Raw genomic sequence first — 16,633 nt, forward strand, 5'->3', positions numbered from 1 at the left:
AACTGTTGATATATCTTGCTATGTAAAACCCCAATTTCGGTAATTTTTTCAACCCTATATACTTATGAAAGATGCTACCAAAAATAAAGAGTAATACTTTACAAAATAATCACAACACTTTATGGAATTAGTTATAGCAATGGACAGCAGGACAAACTGGTGTACAGTAATAAACTGAAATAAACAATGGTAGCTATGTTCTAAAAGCAACAATGGAAGAGGGAGAAGACATGTAAATACAAGGGGATGATGATTAGTGGTGTTTATTCTCAAGGCTAAATATGACTTTTGGTAACCAAGACCACAGGGCCCCACATATATCCCATACTACTTCTGTTTTCAGAGTATGCAGTCTGGATTGTTCCAATGGGGGCAAATCTGCTTGTTTCCTAAAAGGAAGGAATTTGCTTTTAGCTTCAGGGAGGGGGAACCACAAATCAGCAAAACTGGGGACCCCCTTTGGAATACATCTCAGATGGAACGTTTGAGGCAAATCAATCTGAAAATTAACCCCTATTTATTTAGGACCCTAACGTTAGGATTTTTTTTAGAAAAAGTCTTGATATATATACATAAAACCACAGAGATGCAAGGACAAAGTAAAGCTTAATTAGGCCTCAGCAACATTAAATGGACAAAAAGAAAGGGTAAAGAAATGCTAGAGTGCAGTCCTGTTCAATACTTGTTTCCTAAGGATTACATGTAAGAGAAAGTTCTTCTGAAACTTTACAAGTGCTTTCACCAATTTGTGTGAATTCTGACTATATTCATGAAGATATGGAATTACCAACTCTGTCTACTTTTAGACAGAACATGGACAAACATTATGCAAGTTTCCACATATGAACTGTATTCTAAAACACCTGCATTACGGTCCAAGACATGTCGAACAAAATTATCAGTCTTGTTCAGTTTTTGCAAATTGTGTAAGATCTAAGCAAGAGAGCCATCACTTTGGGCTAGGATGAGGCTACATTTTTTTTTTTTTTTACACCTGAGACCATACTAGATTTGAGCTAGATCATCAGAGCTGAGATTACTAGAACGTTAACTCTCTGTAAAAATCAGTTACTAGCCTTCTTGTAACTCTTGTTCCTCGAGACGTGTTGCTCATATCTATTCCAATTAGGTGTGTGCGTGCCATGTACACAGTTCACTGGAAGGTTTTTCCTTTAGCAGTACCTGTCAGGTTGCCTCTGGAGCGCCCTGGAGTCGCACCTTCATGGCACCGCATATCGGGCCCTGCCAACCCACCGCCTCTCCAGTTCCTTCTTGCTGGATACTCTGACAGAGGGGAAGGCGGGTGGGTTTGGAATGGATATGAGCAACACATCTCCAAGAACAAGTTATGAGAAGGTGAGTAACTGTTTTTTCTTTGAATGCTTGCTATATTGATTCCAATTAGGTGATTCCCAAGCCTTACCTAGGCGGTGGGGTCGGAGTTTATGGAATTGCTGATTGAAGCACACAGCCACCTGCCGAATGCTGCATCATCCCTGGTGTGCATTCTGGCATAATGTGAAGTGACAGTGTGGACCGAAGACCATGTAGCCACTCTGCATGTCGCCTGGATTGGTACCTGGGCCAGGAAGGCCACCGAAGACGCCTGAGCTATGGTGGAGTGTGCAGTCAGAGCGGGGGCAGCAACCTTAGTGAGGTTATAACACACCCAGATACGGATGTGATCCACGACAATATCCTTTGCGTGAACACTGGGGGGGTCTTTCATCCTGTCTGCCACAGCAACAAACAGCTGGTTTGATTTATGGAATGGCTTAGTTCGTTCAATATAAAAAGCCAGTGCACGCCACACATCCAGGGAATGGAGTCTCTGCTCGCAGCTATTGGCATAGGGTTTCAGGAAAAAGACTGGAAAGAATATGTCTTGACTGGCGCGGAAACTCGAGACCACCTTTGGGAAGAACACCGGATGGGGTAGCAGTTGCACCTTATTTTTGTAGAAAATGGTATACGGAGAGTCCGAAGTGAGATCTTTGAGCTCGGACACCCTTCTAACTGATGTTATTGCAACCAAAAAGTCCACCTTGTAGGAAAGATAGAGGAGTGAGCATGTAGCTAGGGGCTCAAATGGGGGCCCCCATCAGCCTCGAGAGTACCAAGTAAAGGTCCTAAGAGGGGGTGGGCTGGAGAAGAAGAAGATACTCATCTTGTGCAGTAACGATGGTTCTTCGAGATGTGTCCCCCTGTGGGTGCTCCACTCTAGGCGTCGGTGCGTCCCTGTGCCAGAGATTTCTTGCAGCAGTACTTGGTCGGGGGAAGGGCGTGCACAGGCGTCATCTCGTGCAGCCATTGACACCTCCTGTAGCGCGCGCTCCGCCGACCGTCCCTCCTCTACCACAGAGCTCGGCTGTGTGAACTCCGAAGTAGAGGGGAGGAGGGTGGGTAGTGGAGCATCCACAGCGACACACAGCTCGAAGAACCATCGTTACTGCACAAGGTGAGTAACAACTTCTTCTTTGAGTGGTGTCCCTGTGGGTGCTCTACTCTAGGTGCTTATAGTACCCCATCACGTTTGGTAGGTGTTTGGAGTAAAATATAAGTTTGTGATGAGAGCACTATACGGCCAATGATAGAGTGAGTCAAGGCCTTGGGTGATAGCGTAATGCTTTGCAAAAGTGTGCTCCAATGACCAGGTTGCAGCTCTACAAATATCTATTAAGGGGACATTGTTCAAGAATGCAATCGATGTTGCCATGGCTCGCGTTAAGTGGGATCTGTTCCCCTGGGGGTTCTTTGTGATGCAGGTGGTAGCAAGTTTGAATACAGGTAGAGTCTCTGGTCGATACTGCAGAGCCCTTGGAGCGCTCTGCTGTAGAGACGAATAGTCTTGGTGACTTGTGAATGGTTTAGTTCTGTCCAAGTAGAAGGCTACGGCCCATCTGACATCTAGCATGTGCAATGTTACTTTGAGAGTCATTATGTGGCTTGGGATAGAAGGCAGATAAATGTATGGTTTAGTTAATACGAAAATGTGTAGCCCCTTTGGGCAAGAATTTTGGGTGAGGACGTAACATAATTTTGTCTTTGGTAAATACAGTGTACGGTGGTTCAGCCATCAGTGCTCCTATTTCACTGACACATCTGGCAGACGTGATTGCCACTAGGAATGCGATCTTCATTGACATATGAAGGAGCAAGCAGGTTGCTAGAGGTTCGAAGGGAGGTCTTGTGAGACATTTGAGTACAAGATTGTGATCCAAAGGTGATGCAGGTTGGCGTACTTCTGGGTTCATGTTCTGTATACCTGCTAGAAAGTGTAACTGGGTGAGCGAATATCAAAGCCCCTTCTATCTGTTCATGGAGGGCCATAACGGCAGCGAGGTGGACTTTAATAGAGCTTTCAGCTAACCCCGTTCCCTTCAGTTCTAGTAGGTAGTCTAGGATCATAGATAGGGGCGCCTTGATTGCATCCAGCTGTTTTTGCTGACACCAAAGGGAGAATCTTTTGGTGATAAGTATTTCCAGTGATGAGGGGACGGCTATTTATTAATACCTGTTTTACTTTCTACGAACAGTTCAATTCCCCATGTTGGAACCAGAGAGGAGCCACGCTTTGAGATGGAATTTCGCTGGGTCTGGATGGAGCGTCAGGCCCTTGTTCTGGAACAGGAGGCCCGTCCAGAAAGGCAGCAGCTGTGGGGCGCAGACTGCTTGACGTGAGAGGTACGGAAACCAAGTCTGTCTGGGCCATGTGGGGAGAATGAGAATGATGTATGCTCTGTTGAGTCGTATCTTGCGGATGACCTGTGGGATCAGGGGTATCGGCGGAAAGGCGTATGTGAGTGACGCATTCCACGGGATGAGGAAAGCATCCCCTAACAACCCTGGTGCTAGGCCTGCCCTGAAGCAAAACAGTGGACATTTGTGATTTGTCACTGAGGCAAAACGGTCGATTACTGGGTGACCCTATTTTTGTAATATTGTGTCGAGAACCCTGTCGTGGATTTCCCACTCGTGTTCTTGAGAGAAGTGCCTGCTGAGGTTGTTGGCTGTAGTGTTTTAGCACCCTGGTAGGTATGATGCTATGATGTTTATATTGTTGCAAATGCAGAAGTTCCATAAATTCATGGTTTCTATGCATAGCGAGTGAGACCTGGCTCCTCCTTGGCGATGATGTAAAACATGCATGCCACATTGTCGGTGAGAACAGAGATTGAGGTTTGTCGTATGAGTGGGAGGCATGCATTGTGTACCACGCGGTGTTCCAGGAGATTGATATGTAGTCAGGTTTCTGTCACAGACCACTTACCTTGTACACTGTGGTGACCCAAGTGGGAGCTCCAACCTACCAGGGAGGCATCTGTTGTAATAGTCACTGATGGGGGTCTTGCTGAAAGGGAATCCCGGAGCATACATTCCCTGGCTGTGTCCACCATTGCAGGGAGAGGATAACTCTTGGTGGTAGTGTCACACTTCTGTTGAGAGAGTGTTTGCTGTGCTCAACCAGTACTGCAGTGCATAGACTGTGCTCAACCAGTGCTGCAGACAGCGCATATGGAGTCTGGCATACTTTACTACGAAAGTCATAGCTGCCATATGTCCCAAAAGTCCTCACTGCAGTTTGTGGGCTGATGGTCACTGTGGAAATAAGACTGGTCAATGTAGTGAATCTGTGGTTTGGCAATATTGCCTTGGCTTGTATGGACTCTAGGTCGGCTCCGATAAACTCCAATTGCTGGGTTGGTTCCAGGGTGGATTTCTTTTCATTTATCTGTAGGCCTCGCTGGTGAAACAGGTCTATTGTTGTCTGCAGCATGCCTGCCGTTTCTTGCCGGTTGGCTCCCTTGAGAAGGCAATCGTCTAAACTGGGGAAGATTATGACTTCTTTGCATCATAAATGTGCTGCTACTACAGTGAGCGTTTTTGAGACCACGCAGGGAGCAGTGGACAGTCCGAAGGGAAGGACCCTGTATTGGTAGTGGTTGGGTCCTACTGTGAACCTCAGGAAGGTCTTGTGGGCAGGATGCATGGTAATATGGAAGTATGCATCTTGGAGGTCAAGGGCTGCAAACCAGTCCCCCCCCGTCTAGCGCTGGGATTATTGTGGCCAGAGTGACCATTTTGAACCTGTGGTTGCATACAAACGTGTTGAGTTTTCGGAGATCTAAGATTAGTCTCCATCCCCCTCCTTTCTTCTCTGTCAGGAAACATTTGGTATAAAAACCCCTCCCTCGCTATTGATGTGGCACTGGTTCTACAGCACCCAGCAGTGGGAGGTGGTCTACTTCCTGTTGCAGAAGGTGCTCGTGAGAGGGGTCCCTGAAGAGGGATGGGGAAGGGGGCAAGCGGGGATAGCTGTAAAAGGTATGGTGTAGCCAGATTATATGATCTCCAAAACCCATTCATCTGTGGTTATCACTGCCCAGGCATGGTAAAATGGGCGTAAGTGGTGACCAAAATTGTGAAATGGGGTATCTATTGGCGCTAGAGGTGTGAGAAGGTCATGCATACCCTCGACCAAGACTTCAAAATTGTGGCTTAGATGTAGATGGACGGGTGGACGAGGCCTGGTTCTGTGGAGCTCGTTGTCTCTGAGCCCATTATTTGGATCTGTTCTGAGTGAAGTATCGTGGTTGTTGATGGTTAAACGAGGTGTCTCGTGACCTCTGGTATTGCGTAAAGGGAGGGTGTTTGTCAGGCGGTGGGTGTATGCCTAGTGTACTCAGCGTCGCTCAGGAGGCCTTCGTGGTAGGGAGGACGTCGTCTGTTTGAGACGAGAATAGTTTATTCCTATCGAAGGGGAGGTCCTCCACTTTTAGCTGTAGTTCTTTTGGACTTCCCGAAGCCTGCAACCATGATGTTCTTCTCATAACCACAGCTGTTGAGATTGTTCGGGCAGCTGTGTCTGCTACATTGAGGCTTGCAGCGCTATGCGGGCTATTAACTGATCCTCGCTGATAATAGCATTGAGGACATTTATGCTCGGGGAGGTCCTCCACAAGCTCTTGTATTTTACTATAGTTAGAGTAGTCGTAGTTTGCTAGTAGAGCAGCATAGTTGGCAACTCTAAGCAGAAGGGTGGCTGACAAGTAAACTTTCCGCCCAAAGAGGTCCAGTCTCTTGTGTTCTTTATCTTGCAGTGAGGAGCAGAAATGAGGCTGTTTTACTGCGATGATTAGCAGCCTCTACTACCAGAGAACAGGCTTGAGGGTGTGAAAACAAAAATTCCATACCTTTGGCTGGAACAAAGTATTTTCTGTCAGCCCTTTTGTTGGTGGGTGGTGCCGATGCTGGTGTTTGCCATATTACCTCCGCAGACTCCATTATAGCCTCATCCATGGGGAGGGCTCATCCTTGGTCGATGATGCCGGTTGTAAGATTTTTAAACAACTTATGTTGTTTCTCCTGCACCTCATGTAAGGCAATTTCTTGGCTGCTTGCTACTCTTTCGAAGAGTTCTTGGAACTGTTTCAGGTCATCTGGTGTTGTAGGGGTAGATGGCATCACTGCTTCATCTGGTGCAGAAGATGAGTGTGGGGCAGGTGGTGAATCATCCAGGTCTGCCTCAGATAGTATCCCTTCCTCTTCTATCTCTGTCTCAGGGGGGTCAGAGGTTTCTCTGTGTGGTAATGATAGGTGTACTCTGGAACCTCTTGTTGCTGGGAATGGGGGACCAGAATAGGGGTTCTGGTATGTGGGCCGAGGACCCCATTGTGGCCATTGCATGGGGTAAGGTGCTAATGGGTAAGGCTGTGAATGCTCAGACGGATGAGGCTTAGGCTTCACTGCGTTCTCCTCTGTGATGGGGATGAACGTTGAGAGGAGAAGCCATTGTCCTGCACGTCTCCTTCCTCACCACTATGCATGGAGAGTGGTGCAGGAGACGAAGGATGGTACCGTGCTATGTAGCTCGGGCAGTGTTCAGTGCCAAGCAGCAGTGACTGCGGTCCAAAGAGACTGGTATGTCAGCAGGATGCAGGAGTTGCACTGGTCCCGCCTTGGGGTTGCAGTCGACCGTTGGAGCGCGGACCAGTGCTGGATTCGGCTCGTTAGGCAGCAGGAAGTCTTGGGTCAGTGCCGGTGGCAGCAGCATTGATAGCAGTGCCGCTGCCTTTGTCACACTCTGCACTGGGGTACTCGGTGCTGTGAAGGAGACTTGATGTCTCAACTCCGGTGCTGCGCGTTGGGGCTTAGCAGGGGTCCACTGAGGGACGGTGCCGGAGGAGCCTGGTGCCTTGTAAATGTTCGCTCTGGATGAATGGAGCACTGAGGGTAAAGACCTTGCTGGAGAAGCTCTCTTTTTGTGAGAAACCCTTGCTGGAGAGGTTGAGGCTCCCTTCCTGACAGTTTTGGAAGTCAGAGCCTTATCAGAGCTCAGGGATCTCCGTTTATGAGACTCCCCACAGGACGTCTCTTGCGGAGGTTGGAGGGATTTCTCCAGCAGAAGCATTTTCAAGCAGAGATCCCCGTCACGTCTTGCCCTTGTTGTTAAGTTGGTGCAATGTATGCATTTCTGGGAGATATGAGTTTCTCCCAGACAGCAAATGCAGGATGTGTGGCCTTCAGAGACTGGCATCAGTTCATGTCAGGAGTCACACTTTTTAAATTCTGTGGAGCCCGGCATGACTGCAGCTAGGCCTCTCCCACCTCTTGAGAGATGAGGGTTAATTGTAATGGTAAACTATAGAAACTGTTTCCAAACGGGGAGTAAAGGAGAGAAAAAAAGTCATCTTCTTTCTTCTCTCTCTTTTTTTTTTTTGGAAGAAAAACCTCTAAGAGAACTAAGGAAACTATGTAACTACGTATACACAAAGAGTAACTAAACAATGTAACTAAATATAGACTAAAAAAGTTCTTATGTAACTTGTAACTTCACCTCCCCCAGAAAGTATCAAAGAGAGCACAGCCGCGGAGCCCCGTCTGCAGCCGAGATTGGTTGAGAAGGAACTGAGGGACGGTCAGGGGAGTGTGCGCTACAGGAAGTGCCAACAGCTGCACGAGACGACTCCTGTGCGCGCCCTTCCCCCGACTGCGTACTGCTGCGAGAAATCTCCTGCGCAGGGACACCTAGAGTGGAGCACCCACAGGGACACCACTCGAAGAAGAATAGAAGGATATAATCTGTCTAATCCCTTGAGGAACTGCCGACCATTTCGTTAGTGAAAATGGTGTGTCCATGCTCTCCAGAGTGAAAAGCTGAGATGGCAGCCAGGTGAATCTTTATTGAGGAGTGAGACAAACCCTGCTGTTTCAACTTTAGGAGGTAGTCCAAGATAAAGGGGACCGACGATTGTGTTAGAGGGATACGACTCTGCGAGCACTAAATCACAAATCTCTTCCACTTGGCTAGGTAAGTCGCTCTGGTTGAAGGCTTTCTGCTACCCAGAAGAACCTCCCTAATGGGGTCTCAGCATGAAAGCTCTAGCCGGTTCAACCATACAGACTCGAGATTCGGGGTGTGGAAGCCTTCTGTGCTGTTGAGTGATGAGGTCCAGAACTAGTGGTAGAGCAATTGGAGTGTCCACCGATAGCTGCAGTAGCATGGCGTACCAATGCTGATGTGGCCAGACCAGTGCCACCAAGATCACCAAGGATCCATCGCTCCAGATTTTGAGGAGGGCCTTGTGAATCAGTGGTATGGGAGGGAATGCGTAGTCCTTCCATGGAAGGAAAAATGCGTCCGCCAACGAATCCAGGCTGTGGTTTAGGAAGGAGCAGAATTGTAGGCACTTCCTGTTGGCCCTTGTGGTGAACAGATCAATCTGGGGAACTCCCCACCTCTAGAATATATTGTTTACCACATCTGGGCGGATAGACCACTCATGGTTGTGGAAAGACCTGCTGAGGTGGTCTGGTAGTTTGTTCTGAAACCCTAGAAGACAGGACACTTCCAAAAGTATTGAGTGTGCTATGCAGAACTCCCAGAGCTTGAGGGCTTCCTGACACAGGGGTGAGGAGCATGCGCCCCAGTCTGTTGATATAAAACATCACTGTTGAATTGTCTGTCAGGACCGATATGCATTTGCCCTCCAAGAGAGGCCAAAAGGCCTGACATGCCAGCTGGACCACCCTGAGCTACCTTACATTGATGTGAAGCATCAGTTCCTCCTGAGACCAGATGCCCTGAGTTCTGTGCTTCCCAAGGTGTGCCCTCCACCCCATGGCTGAGGCACCAGTTGTCAGACATAGGGATGGACGGGGTTTGGAAAACACAACCCCTGCGCACACCAAGTGTAGGTCGAGCCACCAGTGAAGAGAACTGAGAACATCTGGTGGAAGGGTAACCACCATGTCTAGGCTGTGCCTGCTTGGTCGATACACCAATGCGAGCCAAGCTTGGAGAAGTCTGAGTCTGAGCCTTGCATGTTGCACTACATACATACAAGATGCCATGTGACCTAGGAGTTTTAAGCAACTCTTTACTGTGGTTATAGGGAATTGTTTGAGGTCCTGTATGATGTGAATGACCTGGAAGCGGGATTGGGGCAAGAACACTGCGGCCTGTGCTGAGTCTAGCACTGCCCCTATGAACTCCATTCTCTGAGTAGGGGTGAGCGTTGACTTTTGAGTGTTTAGGAGGCGACCCAATGCATTGAAGGTGGATCTTATGAGGGAAACATGTTGATCCACTTGTGTTCTGGACCGGCCCTTGACTAGCCAGTCATCTAGGTAAGGAAATACCTGAACCTGCCTTTTCCGCAGAAAAGGGACCATGACTGACATACATTTCGTAAACACTCGAGGTGCTGAAGATAGGCCAAATGTAGCACTGTGAATTAGTAGTGGAAACTCCCGACTGTAAACCTTAAGAAGTGCCCGTTGGGCAGGATTATGGAAATGTGGAAATATGTGTCCTTCAAGTCGAGGGTGGCATAACAATCTCCTGGATCCAGGGACGGGATGATAGTGGCCAAAGAGACCATTCGAAACTTTAGTTTCTTTATGAACCTGTTCAGACTGCGCAGGTCCAAGATGGGCCCGAGATCCCCTTTTACTTTCGGTATTAGGAAATACCTGGAGTAAAACTCCTTTCCCCTGAGCTCCGGTGGAACCTCCTCCACAGCTCCCGCCGATAGGAGGGTTTGTACCTCCTGTATGAGAAGTTGCTCGTGAGAGAGGTCCCTGAAGAGGAACGGGGAAAATGGAAGAGAATATCCCATCTCTATCATGCAGAGGACCCAATCGTCTGAGATTATTTGGGACCACGCTTGGCAGAAATGGGATAGACGTTCCGAAAATGGGAAAGAAGGATCCAGTCGAGAGGTTGGTACAACGCGCTCGGGCACGTCCTCAAAAAGCCTGCCTAGGGCCTGGTGTCTGCCTAATGACCCAGACCCCCTGTTATTCGTGGGTTTGGCGACGGCGGTTCTGGTTTATTGGATGCCGGCGGCTCTGGTCCTGCCTAAACTGCCCCTGGTATGGTTGTGTTGTGGGTTGAAGCCTAAACTATCTATGTTGGATGGCAGAGGTGTGCAGACCCAGTGATCTTAGAGTGTCGCGGGAGTCTTTCAGACTGTGGAGTCTCGAGTCTGTTTTCTCTGAAAATAACGTGGCCCCCTCAAACGGTAGGTCCTGAATTGTCTGTTGAACCTCCCCAGGGAGGCCGGCAGCCGTGAGCAATGGCGTACTGTGATGCCCGAAGACATCGTCCATGTTGCAGAGTCCACTGAGCCTAATGCTGCTTGCAGCAATGTCCTGGCAACCATCTTGTCCTCGTCCACAAGAGCAGAGAATTCCAGTTTGTAATCTGGCGGGACAAGGTCTGAGAATTTGGATATTGTGTCCCAAGACTTGAAGTTATATCAGATAAGGATCACCTGCTGGTTTGCAATCCAAAGCAGAAGCCCCCCAGTGGAGTATATCCTCCTCCCGAAGAGGTCCAGCTTCTTTGCGTCCTTAGCTCCAAGGGTAGTTCCTTGATGCCCTTGCCTTTCCCTCACATTAACAGCTGCCACTACCAATAAGTCCAGCGGGAGGTGGGTAAACAAGTATTCATAGTCCTTGGAGGGCACAAAGTACTTTCTCTTGACTCCCTTAGCTGTAGGAGCCAGAGGGGATGGTGTTTGCCACAGGGTTTGTGTGTTCTTCTGAATGGTCTTTACCAGGGGAAGGGCCACCCTGGTGGGTCCTGCCAGGGATAAAATGTCTACTATTGGACCTGACACCTCAGTGACCTCCTCCGTCTGTACCTCGAGGTTCTGAGCAACTCGCCTCAGAAGTTCAAGGTGGGCTCTGCTGTCGGGACGGGGGGGACCTCGAGGATGTCTCTGCCACCGCCTTATTTGGAGACAATGATTAGGGGCCCTCCGGCCCATCCAGCTCCTCAAAACGCTGCAGCTCCGGCCCCAAGTCAGAGTCCGCTTCAGTGCCAGTCCCGGTACTGGTCACAGTACCATCTGTGGTACTAAGTCTTCCTAAGTACTAAGTGGTATCAGTCTTCCTGTATTGCTTCTTTGGGACAGGAGACTGTGAGAGATGCCGAGACTGATCCCGTGCTATGCTCGGCGCAAGGGAATGCCAGTGCCGAGGGTCTCTGCTCCCAGAGTCCTTCTCCGGCATCTCCCAGACCGAAACCAGCGTGCTGTGCACCGACACTGAGGAGCCCGGTGCCGCATCCATGGAGCTTGACTCAGACTGAGGGCGGAGAGCTGCTTCCATTAGCAATAACTTTAGTCTGTGATCTCTCTCCTTCTTTGTGTGGGGGCGAAAGCTTCTACAGATCTTGCACCTGTCTGCTTGATGAGACTCCCCTAAGCACGTTAGACAAGCTGAGTGCAGGTCACCCTTTGGGATAGGCTTCTGGCAAACCTCTTATGGCTTAAATCCCTGGGTCTGAACATGCCCCGGGTCCTGGAAGTGGGGGAGGGAAACACCCACCAGTACCCCAAGTCCAGTGTCTAAGTACAACAATCTTTAACTATTTACAGAAAATATGCAAGAGGATTGCTCGTTGAAGGTGAGAGATGAAACGTTCCTACGACCGCCACTGATGGTAAGATGGAACTGGAGAGGCGGCGGGTCGGCAGGGCCCTATATGCAGCACCATGAAGGCGCGACTCCAGAGCCAACCCAATGGGTACTGCTAGGGGAAAAATCTTCCGACGAACCGTGCACGCAGAGCGCACACAGCTAACTGGAATCGATCTGAGCAAGCACTCAAAGAAGAACAAAACACTTCATGCCATGGAATTGCTTCTACGAAGAACAGGAATACTTATATACATGGAATCTGAATAGGTTCATAACAGTTGAAAAGAACAGACACAGAAAAGCATGAAATTAATCTATGGAACTGAATCTCCATCAATGGAAACAGCAGTGTCTTTACCCTGTCTAGTTCCAGTGTAAACTTCTGATCCCATGACTGATTGGAAATAGGCTTCCAGCTAGTTTGACCAACCACAGTGTTGTCCAGCTTCAATACAGCACAGATTTCATCTGTAAGTAAGTTACACAAACTCAGCTTAAAAGTATAAGAGGATTTTCCACAAAAACAAAAAAACTTCAGTGTTAATGCCTCACTAAAAAAATACCATTATGCCCACATGATCCAATTAAATTTAGGATTAAGAATTTTTGATCCACCAACATATTGATGAAGAGCTAGACCATTTTTAAGTTTGAAATCAATCTCTCAGTTACACAAGTCACAAATACAAAAATGCATTCCTCTCAAAAACATGTGTGTATGTGGTTAGTAAATCTGATGAAGTTTTGAATTCTCTTACTCTCTTCTCTTCCCTCATTCGTCCTGTACAGTAGCAACAGCCCCACCAAGAAGCCCTCTTAACTCTTTGGTAAAATTTAAAACAATATCGATTTTTTTTTTTTACTGGCATCTTTCTTCCTGAGCAATATGCATAACAGGACAGGAAGTGATTGCTTGAGATTTAGCTGTAATAAAGATACAGTCACTGAGCAGGTCTTATACTGCAGATTTTTTTTTAAACAAAATTAACTTTTTCTGAGCATTTTAATTAGACTGTTTCAAAAATAAAAAGGATACTAAACTGGACAAGTCATCTGTTTTCAAAAGGTTTCGACTACTCCCACTTTTACTTTTGCTTGTTCTGCTCATGAAAGATGATCTGGCTTCACTTGGACTCCAGCCAGGTAGAGTAATTGATGTAGCTTTTGATCGACCAGGGACGTTTTCCAGAATATCTTGGCAACCCATGAGCCTTACTTCTAAAGTACCTGAAACAAGATAAAAACAATTGCTTTTGTCACATACTAAGTTCTTATGTGTACACAGTGCAATGACTAGTGAATGATTTTGTATTAGAACCTCACATTCTGACCTATACAGAGGTTACTGAGTAATAGAATTCACAGATATTTGCTTCAGAGAAGTGATGAGAGACTCAAGTTAGACAGTAGTGTTATTTATTGGAAGGAAATCCACTGAAATTAAAAAATTAAAAACATCAAGATTAAACAAATATGGAATCAAACATCAGCAGGGGTTACAATTCAGTGGTATAGCATAAAGCAATTTTAAAACAATCTATTCTGTTATGCTTATATGTAAAGATCTTAATTCTTAATATTTAAGCAAAAGAAAATGAACAGAACTGATGACTACATCAGTAGGGAAGAAAAATTGTCAACTGAAATTTAAAGAAAAGACAATTTCTCACAAATGACAGCTGTGTTAATATTCAATTTAGGTAACAGATACAATGATGTCTACTGTACACTAGCAGGCATTCTTCAATAAAATGTGATAGGAAGCAACACTAGAAATTAAATAATTTACTTTCTGAATGAGGGCACATGTATCGAAGCATGGCAGGTTTTATTTTTTGTTGAAAAATCCTCCAGGAATTTTTATATATTTATTATGCTGAATATGAACGTATTAAGTTATGAAAATATTGAAATGCTTACCTATGTACAGCAATTAAAGAGATACGGTCATATCATATTTGACCCAAAATTTAAGTAATTAAAAATAATCTTTTATAAAACCCAACAGCAATGAAAACTTTTCTATGAATGCTTTTAAAATATAAAGCTTTGAACAAGGTTTCTAGATAGCATTATAATGCTATTTTGCAACCCAAACACTGCAACATCATGCTAATGCAAAGATGGAAATGGACTTTAAATAGACTGGCAACTCTATTTTATTTCCCAAGTTGTTAAAAATATAAGTAAGTAAGTAGATCAACACTGAAAGCTAAATTAGATTTTTTGAGTTTTCAATTTAATAATAAAATTTAAAATTAAGACTCTCTGTTGAAGGGACAATCTCAGCTTACTAAACATCATATAACTAAAACAAAGTTAAGGAAAACACCAGCATGCTTTTTGTTTTGTTTTTTAAATTACAGTGACTAGTGATACTACTAGTTTGTTGAAAAAACATTAAGAAATCTAATTTTGTTCCTGCACACTGAACTCAGGAGTTAAATATATGCATAATTTAAAATCTCAATCTTTTGTAATTTAAACATATCTGGATTTGCTGAAGAAGATGGTCTTTTACACAAGTGGGTATGAGGCCTTTAGGCTGCTTCCCAATCCCTACCCTCTCTGCAGCAACACAATAATGTCTGAATCAACAGTACATGGAAATCCAAGAAGACACCCTCCCCCTTCTGGAGTTAGAATTTTCATATTGATGCAATCAAATTCATTGAAAACTTGTAGACTCTCAGACTTTTGCCAGAAGGACCATCTTGATTATTTAGTCTGACCTCTTGCACATTGCAGACCACAGAACCTCATCCACCCACTCTTATATCTACTACCCAAGATCCATAAACCTGGAAATCCTGGGCGCCCCATCATCTCAGGCATTGGCACCCTGACAGCAGGATTATCTGGCTATGTAGACTCCCCCCTCAGGCCCTACGCTACCAGCACTCCCAGCTACCTTGGAGACACCACTGACTTCCTGAGGAAACTACAATCCATCGGTGATCTTCCTGATAACACCATCCTGGCCACTATGTATGTGGAAGCTCTCTACATCAACATTCCACACAAAGATGGACTACAAGCAGTCAAGAACACTATCCCCGATAATGTCACGGCTAACCTGATGGCTGAACTTTGTGACTTTGTCCTTACCCATAACTATTTTACATTTGGGGACAATGTATACCTTCAGATCAGCGGCACTGCTATGGGTACCCGCATGGCCCCACAGTATGCCAACATTTTTATGGCTGATTTAGAACAACGCTTCCTCAGCTCTCGTCCCCTAACGCCTCTACTCTACTTACGCTATATTGATGACATCTTCATCATCTGGACCCATGGAAAAGAAGCCCTTGAGGAATTCCACCATGATTTCAACAATTTCCATCCCACCATCAACCTCAGCCTGGTCCAGTCCACACAAGAGATCCACTTCCTGGACACTACAGTGCTAATAAACAATGGTCACATAAACACCACCCTATACCGGAAACCTACAGACCGCTATTCCTACCTACATGCCTCCAGCTTTCACCCTGACCACACCACACAATCCATCGTCTACAGCCAAGCTCTGCGATACAACCGCATTTGCTCCAACCCCTCAGACAGAGACAAACACCTACAAGACCTCTATCAAGCATTCTTACAACTACAATACCCACCTGCGGAAGTGAAGAAACAGACCGATAGAGCCAGAAGAGTTCCCAGAAGTCACCTACTACAGGACAGGCCTAACAAAGAAAATATCAGAACGCCACTAGCTGTCACCTTCAGCCCCCAACTAAAACCCCTCCAATGCATTATTAAGGATCTACAACCTATCCTGAAGGATGACCCAACACTCTCACAAATCTTGGGAGACAGGCCAGTCCTTGCCTACAGACAGCCCCCAACCTGAAGCAAATACTCACCAACAACCACATACCACACAACAGAACCACTAACCCAGGAACCTATCCTTGCAACAAAACCCGTTGCCAACTGTGCCCTCATATCTATTCAGGGGACACCATCACAGGGCCTAATAACATCAGCCACACTATCAGAGGCTCGTTCACCTGCACATCCACCAATGTGATATGTGCCAGCAATGCCCCTCTGCCATGTACATTGGTCAAACTGGACAGTCTCTACGTAAAAGAGTAAATGGACACAAATCAGATGTCAAGAACTAGAACATTCATAAACCAGTCGGAGAACACTTCAATCTCCCTGGTCACGCGATTACAGACATGAAAGTCGCTATTTTACAACAAAAAAACTTCAAATCCAGACTCCAGCGAGAAACTGCTGAATTGGAATTCATTTGCAAATTGGATACAATTAACTTAGGCTTGAATTAGAGACTGGGAGTGGCTTAGTCATTATGCAAGGTAGCCTATTTCCCCTTGTTTTTTCCTAACCCCCCCAGACGTTCTTGTTAAACCCTGGATTTGTGCTGGAAATGGCCCACCTTGATTATCATACACAATGTAAGGAGAGTGGTCACTTTGGATAAGCTATTACCAGCAGGAGAGTGAGTTTGTGTGTGTGTGTGTGGGGGGGGGGGGTAAGAAAACCTGGATTTGTGTTGGAAATGGCCCACCTTGATTGTCATACACATTGTAAGGAAGTGATCACTTTAGATAAGCTATTACCAGCAGGAGAGTGGGGTGGGAGGAGGTATTTTTTCATGCTTTGTGTGTATATAATAAGATCTTCTAAACTTTCCACAGTATGCATCCGATGAAGTGAGCTGTAG

The 16,633-nt window shown here is 46.2% G+C and overlaps 1 protein-coding gene across 4 annotated transcripts in view; it reads right to left on the reverse strand.

Annotated features, from left to right (window-relative positions):
- The window catches only part of PKN2 (protein kinase N2), a 137,783-nt gene that overhangs the window by 37,302 nt on the left and 83,848 nt on the right, over nucleotides 1–16,633 (reverse strand). For all 4 annotated transcript variants that reach the window (XM_048861359.2, XM_048861360.2, XM_048861355.2 and 1 more), the window contains 2 exons: nucleotides 12,973–13,158; nucleotides 12,290–12,399 (listed from right to left, as the gene is read on the reverse strand). In XM_048861359.2, coding sequence (XP_048717316.1) covers nucleotides 12,290–12,399; nucleotides 12,973–13,158 — 296 coding nt within the window. The remainder of the gene's footprint in view (nucleotides 1–12,289; nucleotides 12,400–12,972; nucleotides 13,159–16,633) is intronic.

The sequence above is a fragment of the Caretta caretta genome, chromosome 8 (genome assembly GCF_965140235.1).
Source record: "Caretta caretta isolate rCarCar2 chromosome 8, rCarCar1.hap1, whole genome shotgun sequence".
Lineage (NCBI taxonomy): Eukaryota > Metazoa > Chordata > Testudines > Cheloniidae > Caretta > Caretta caretta.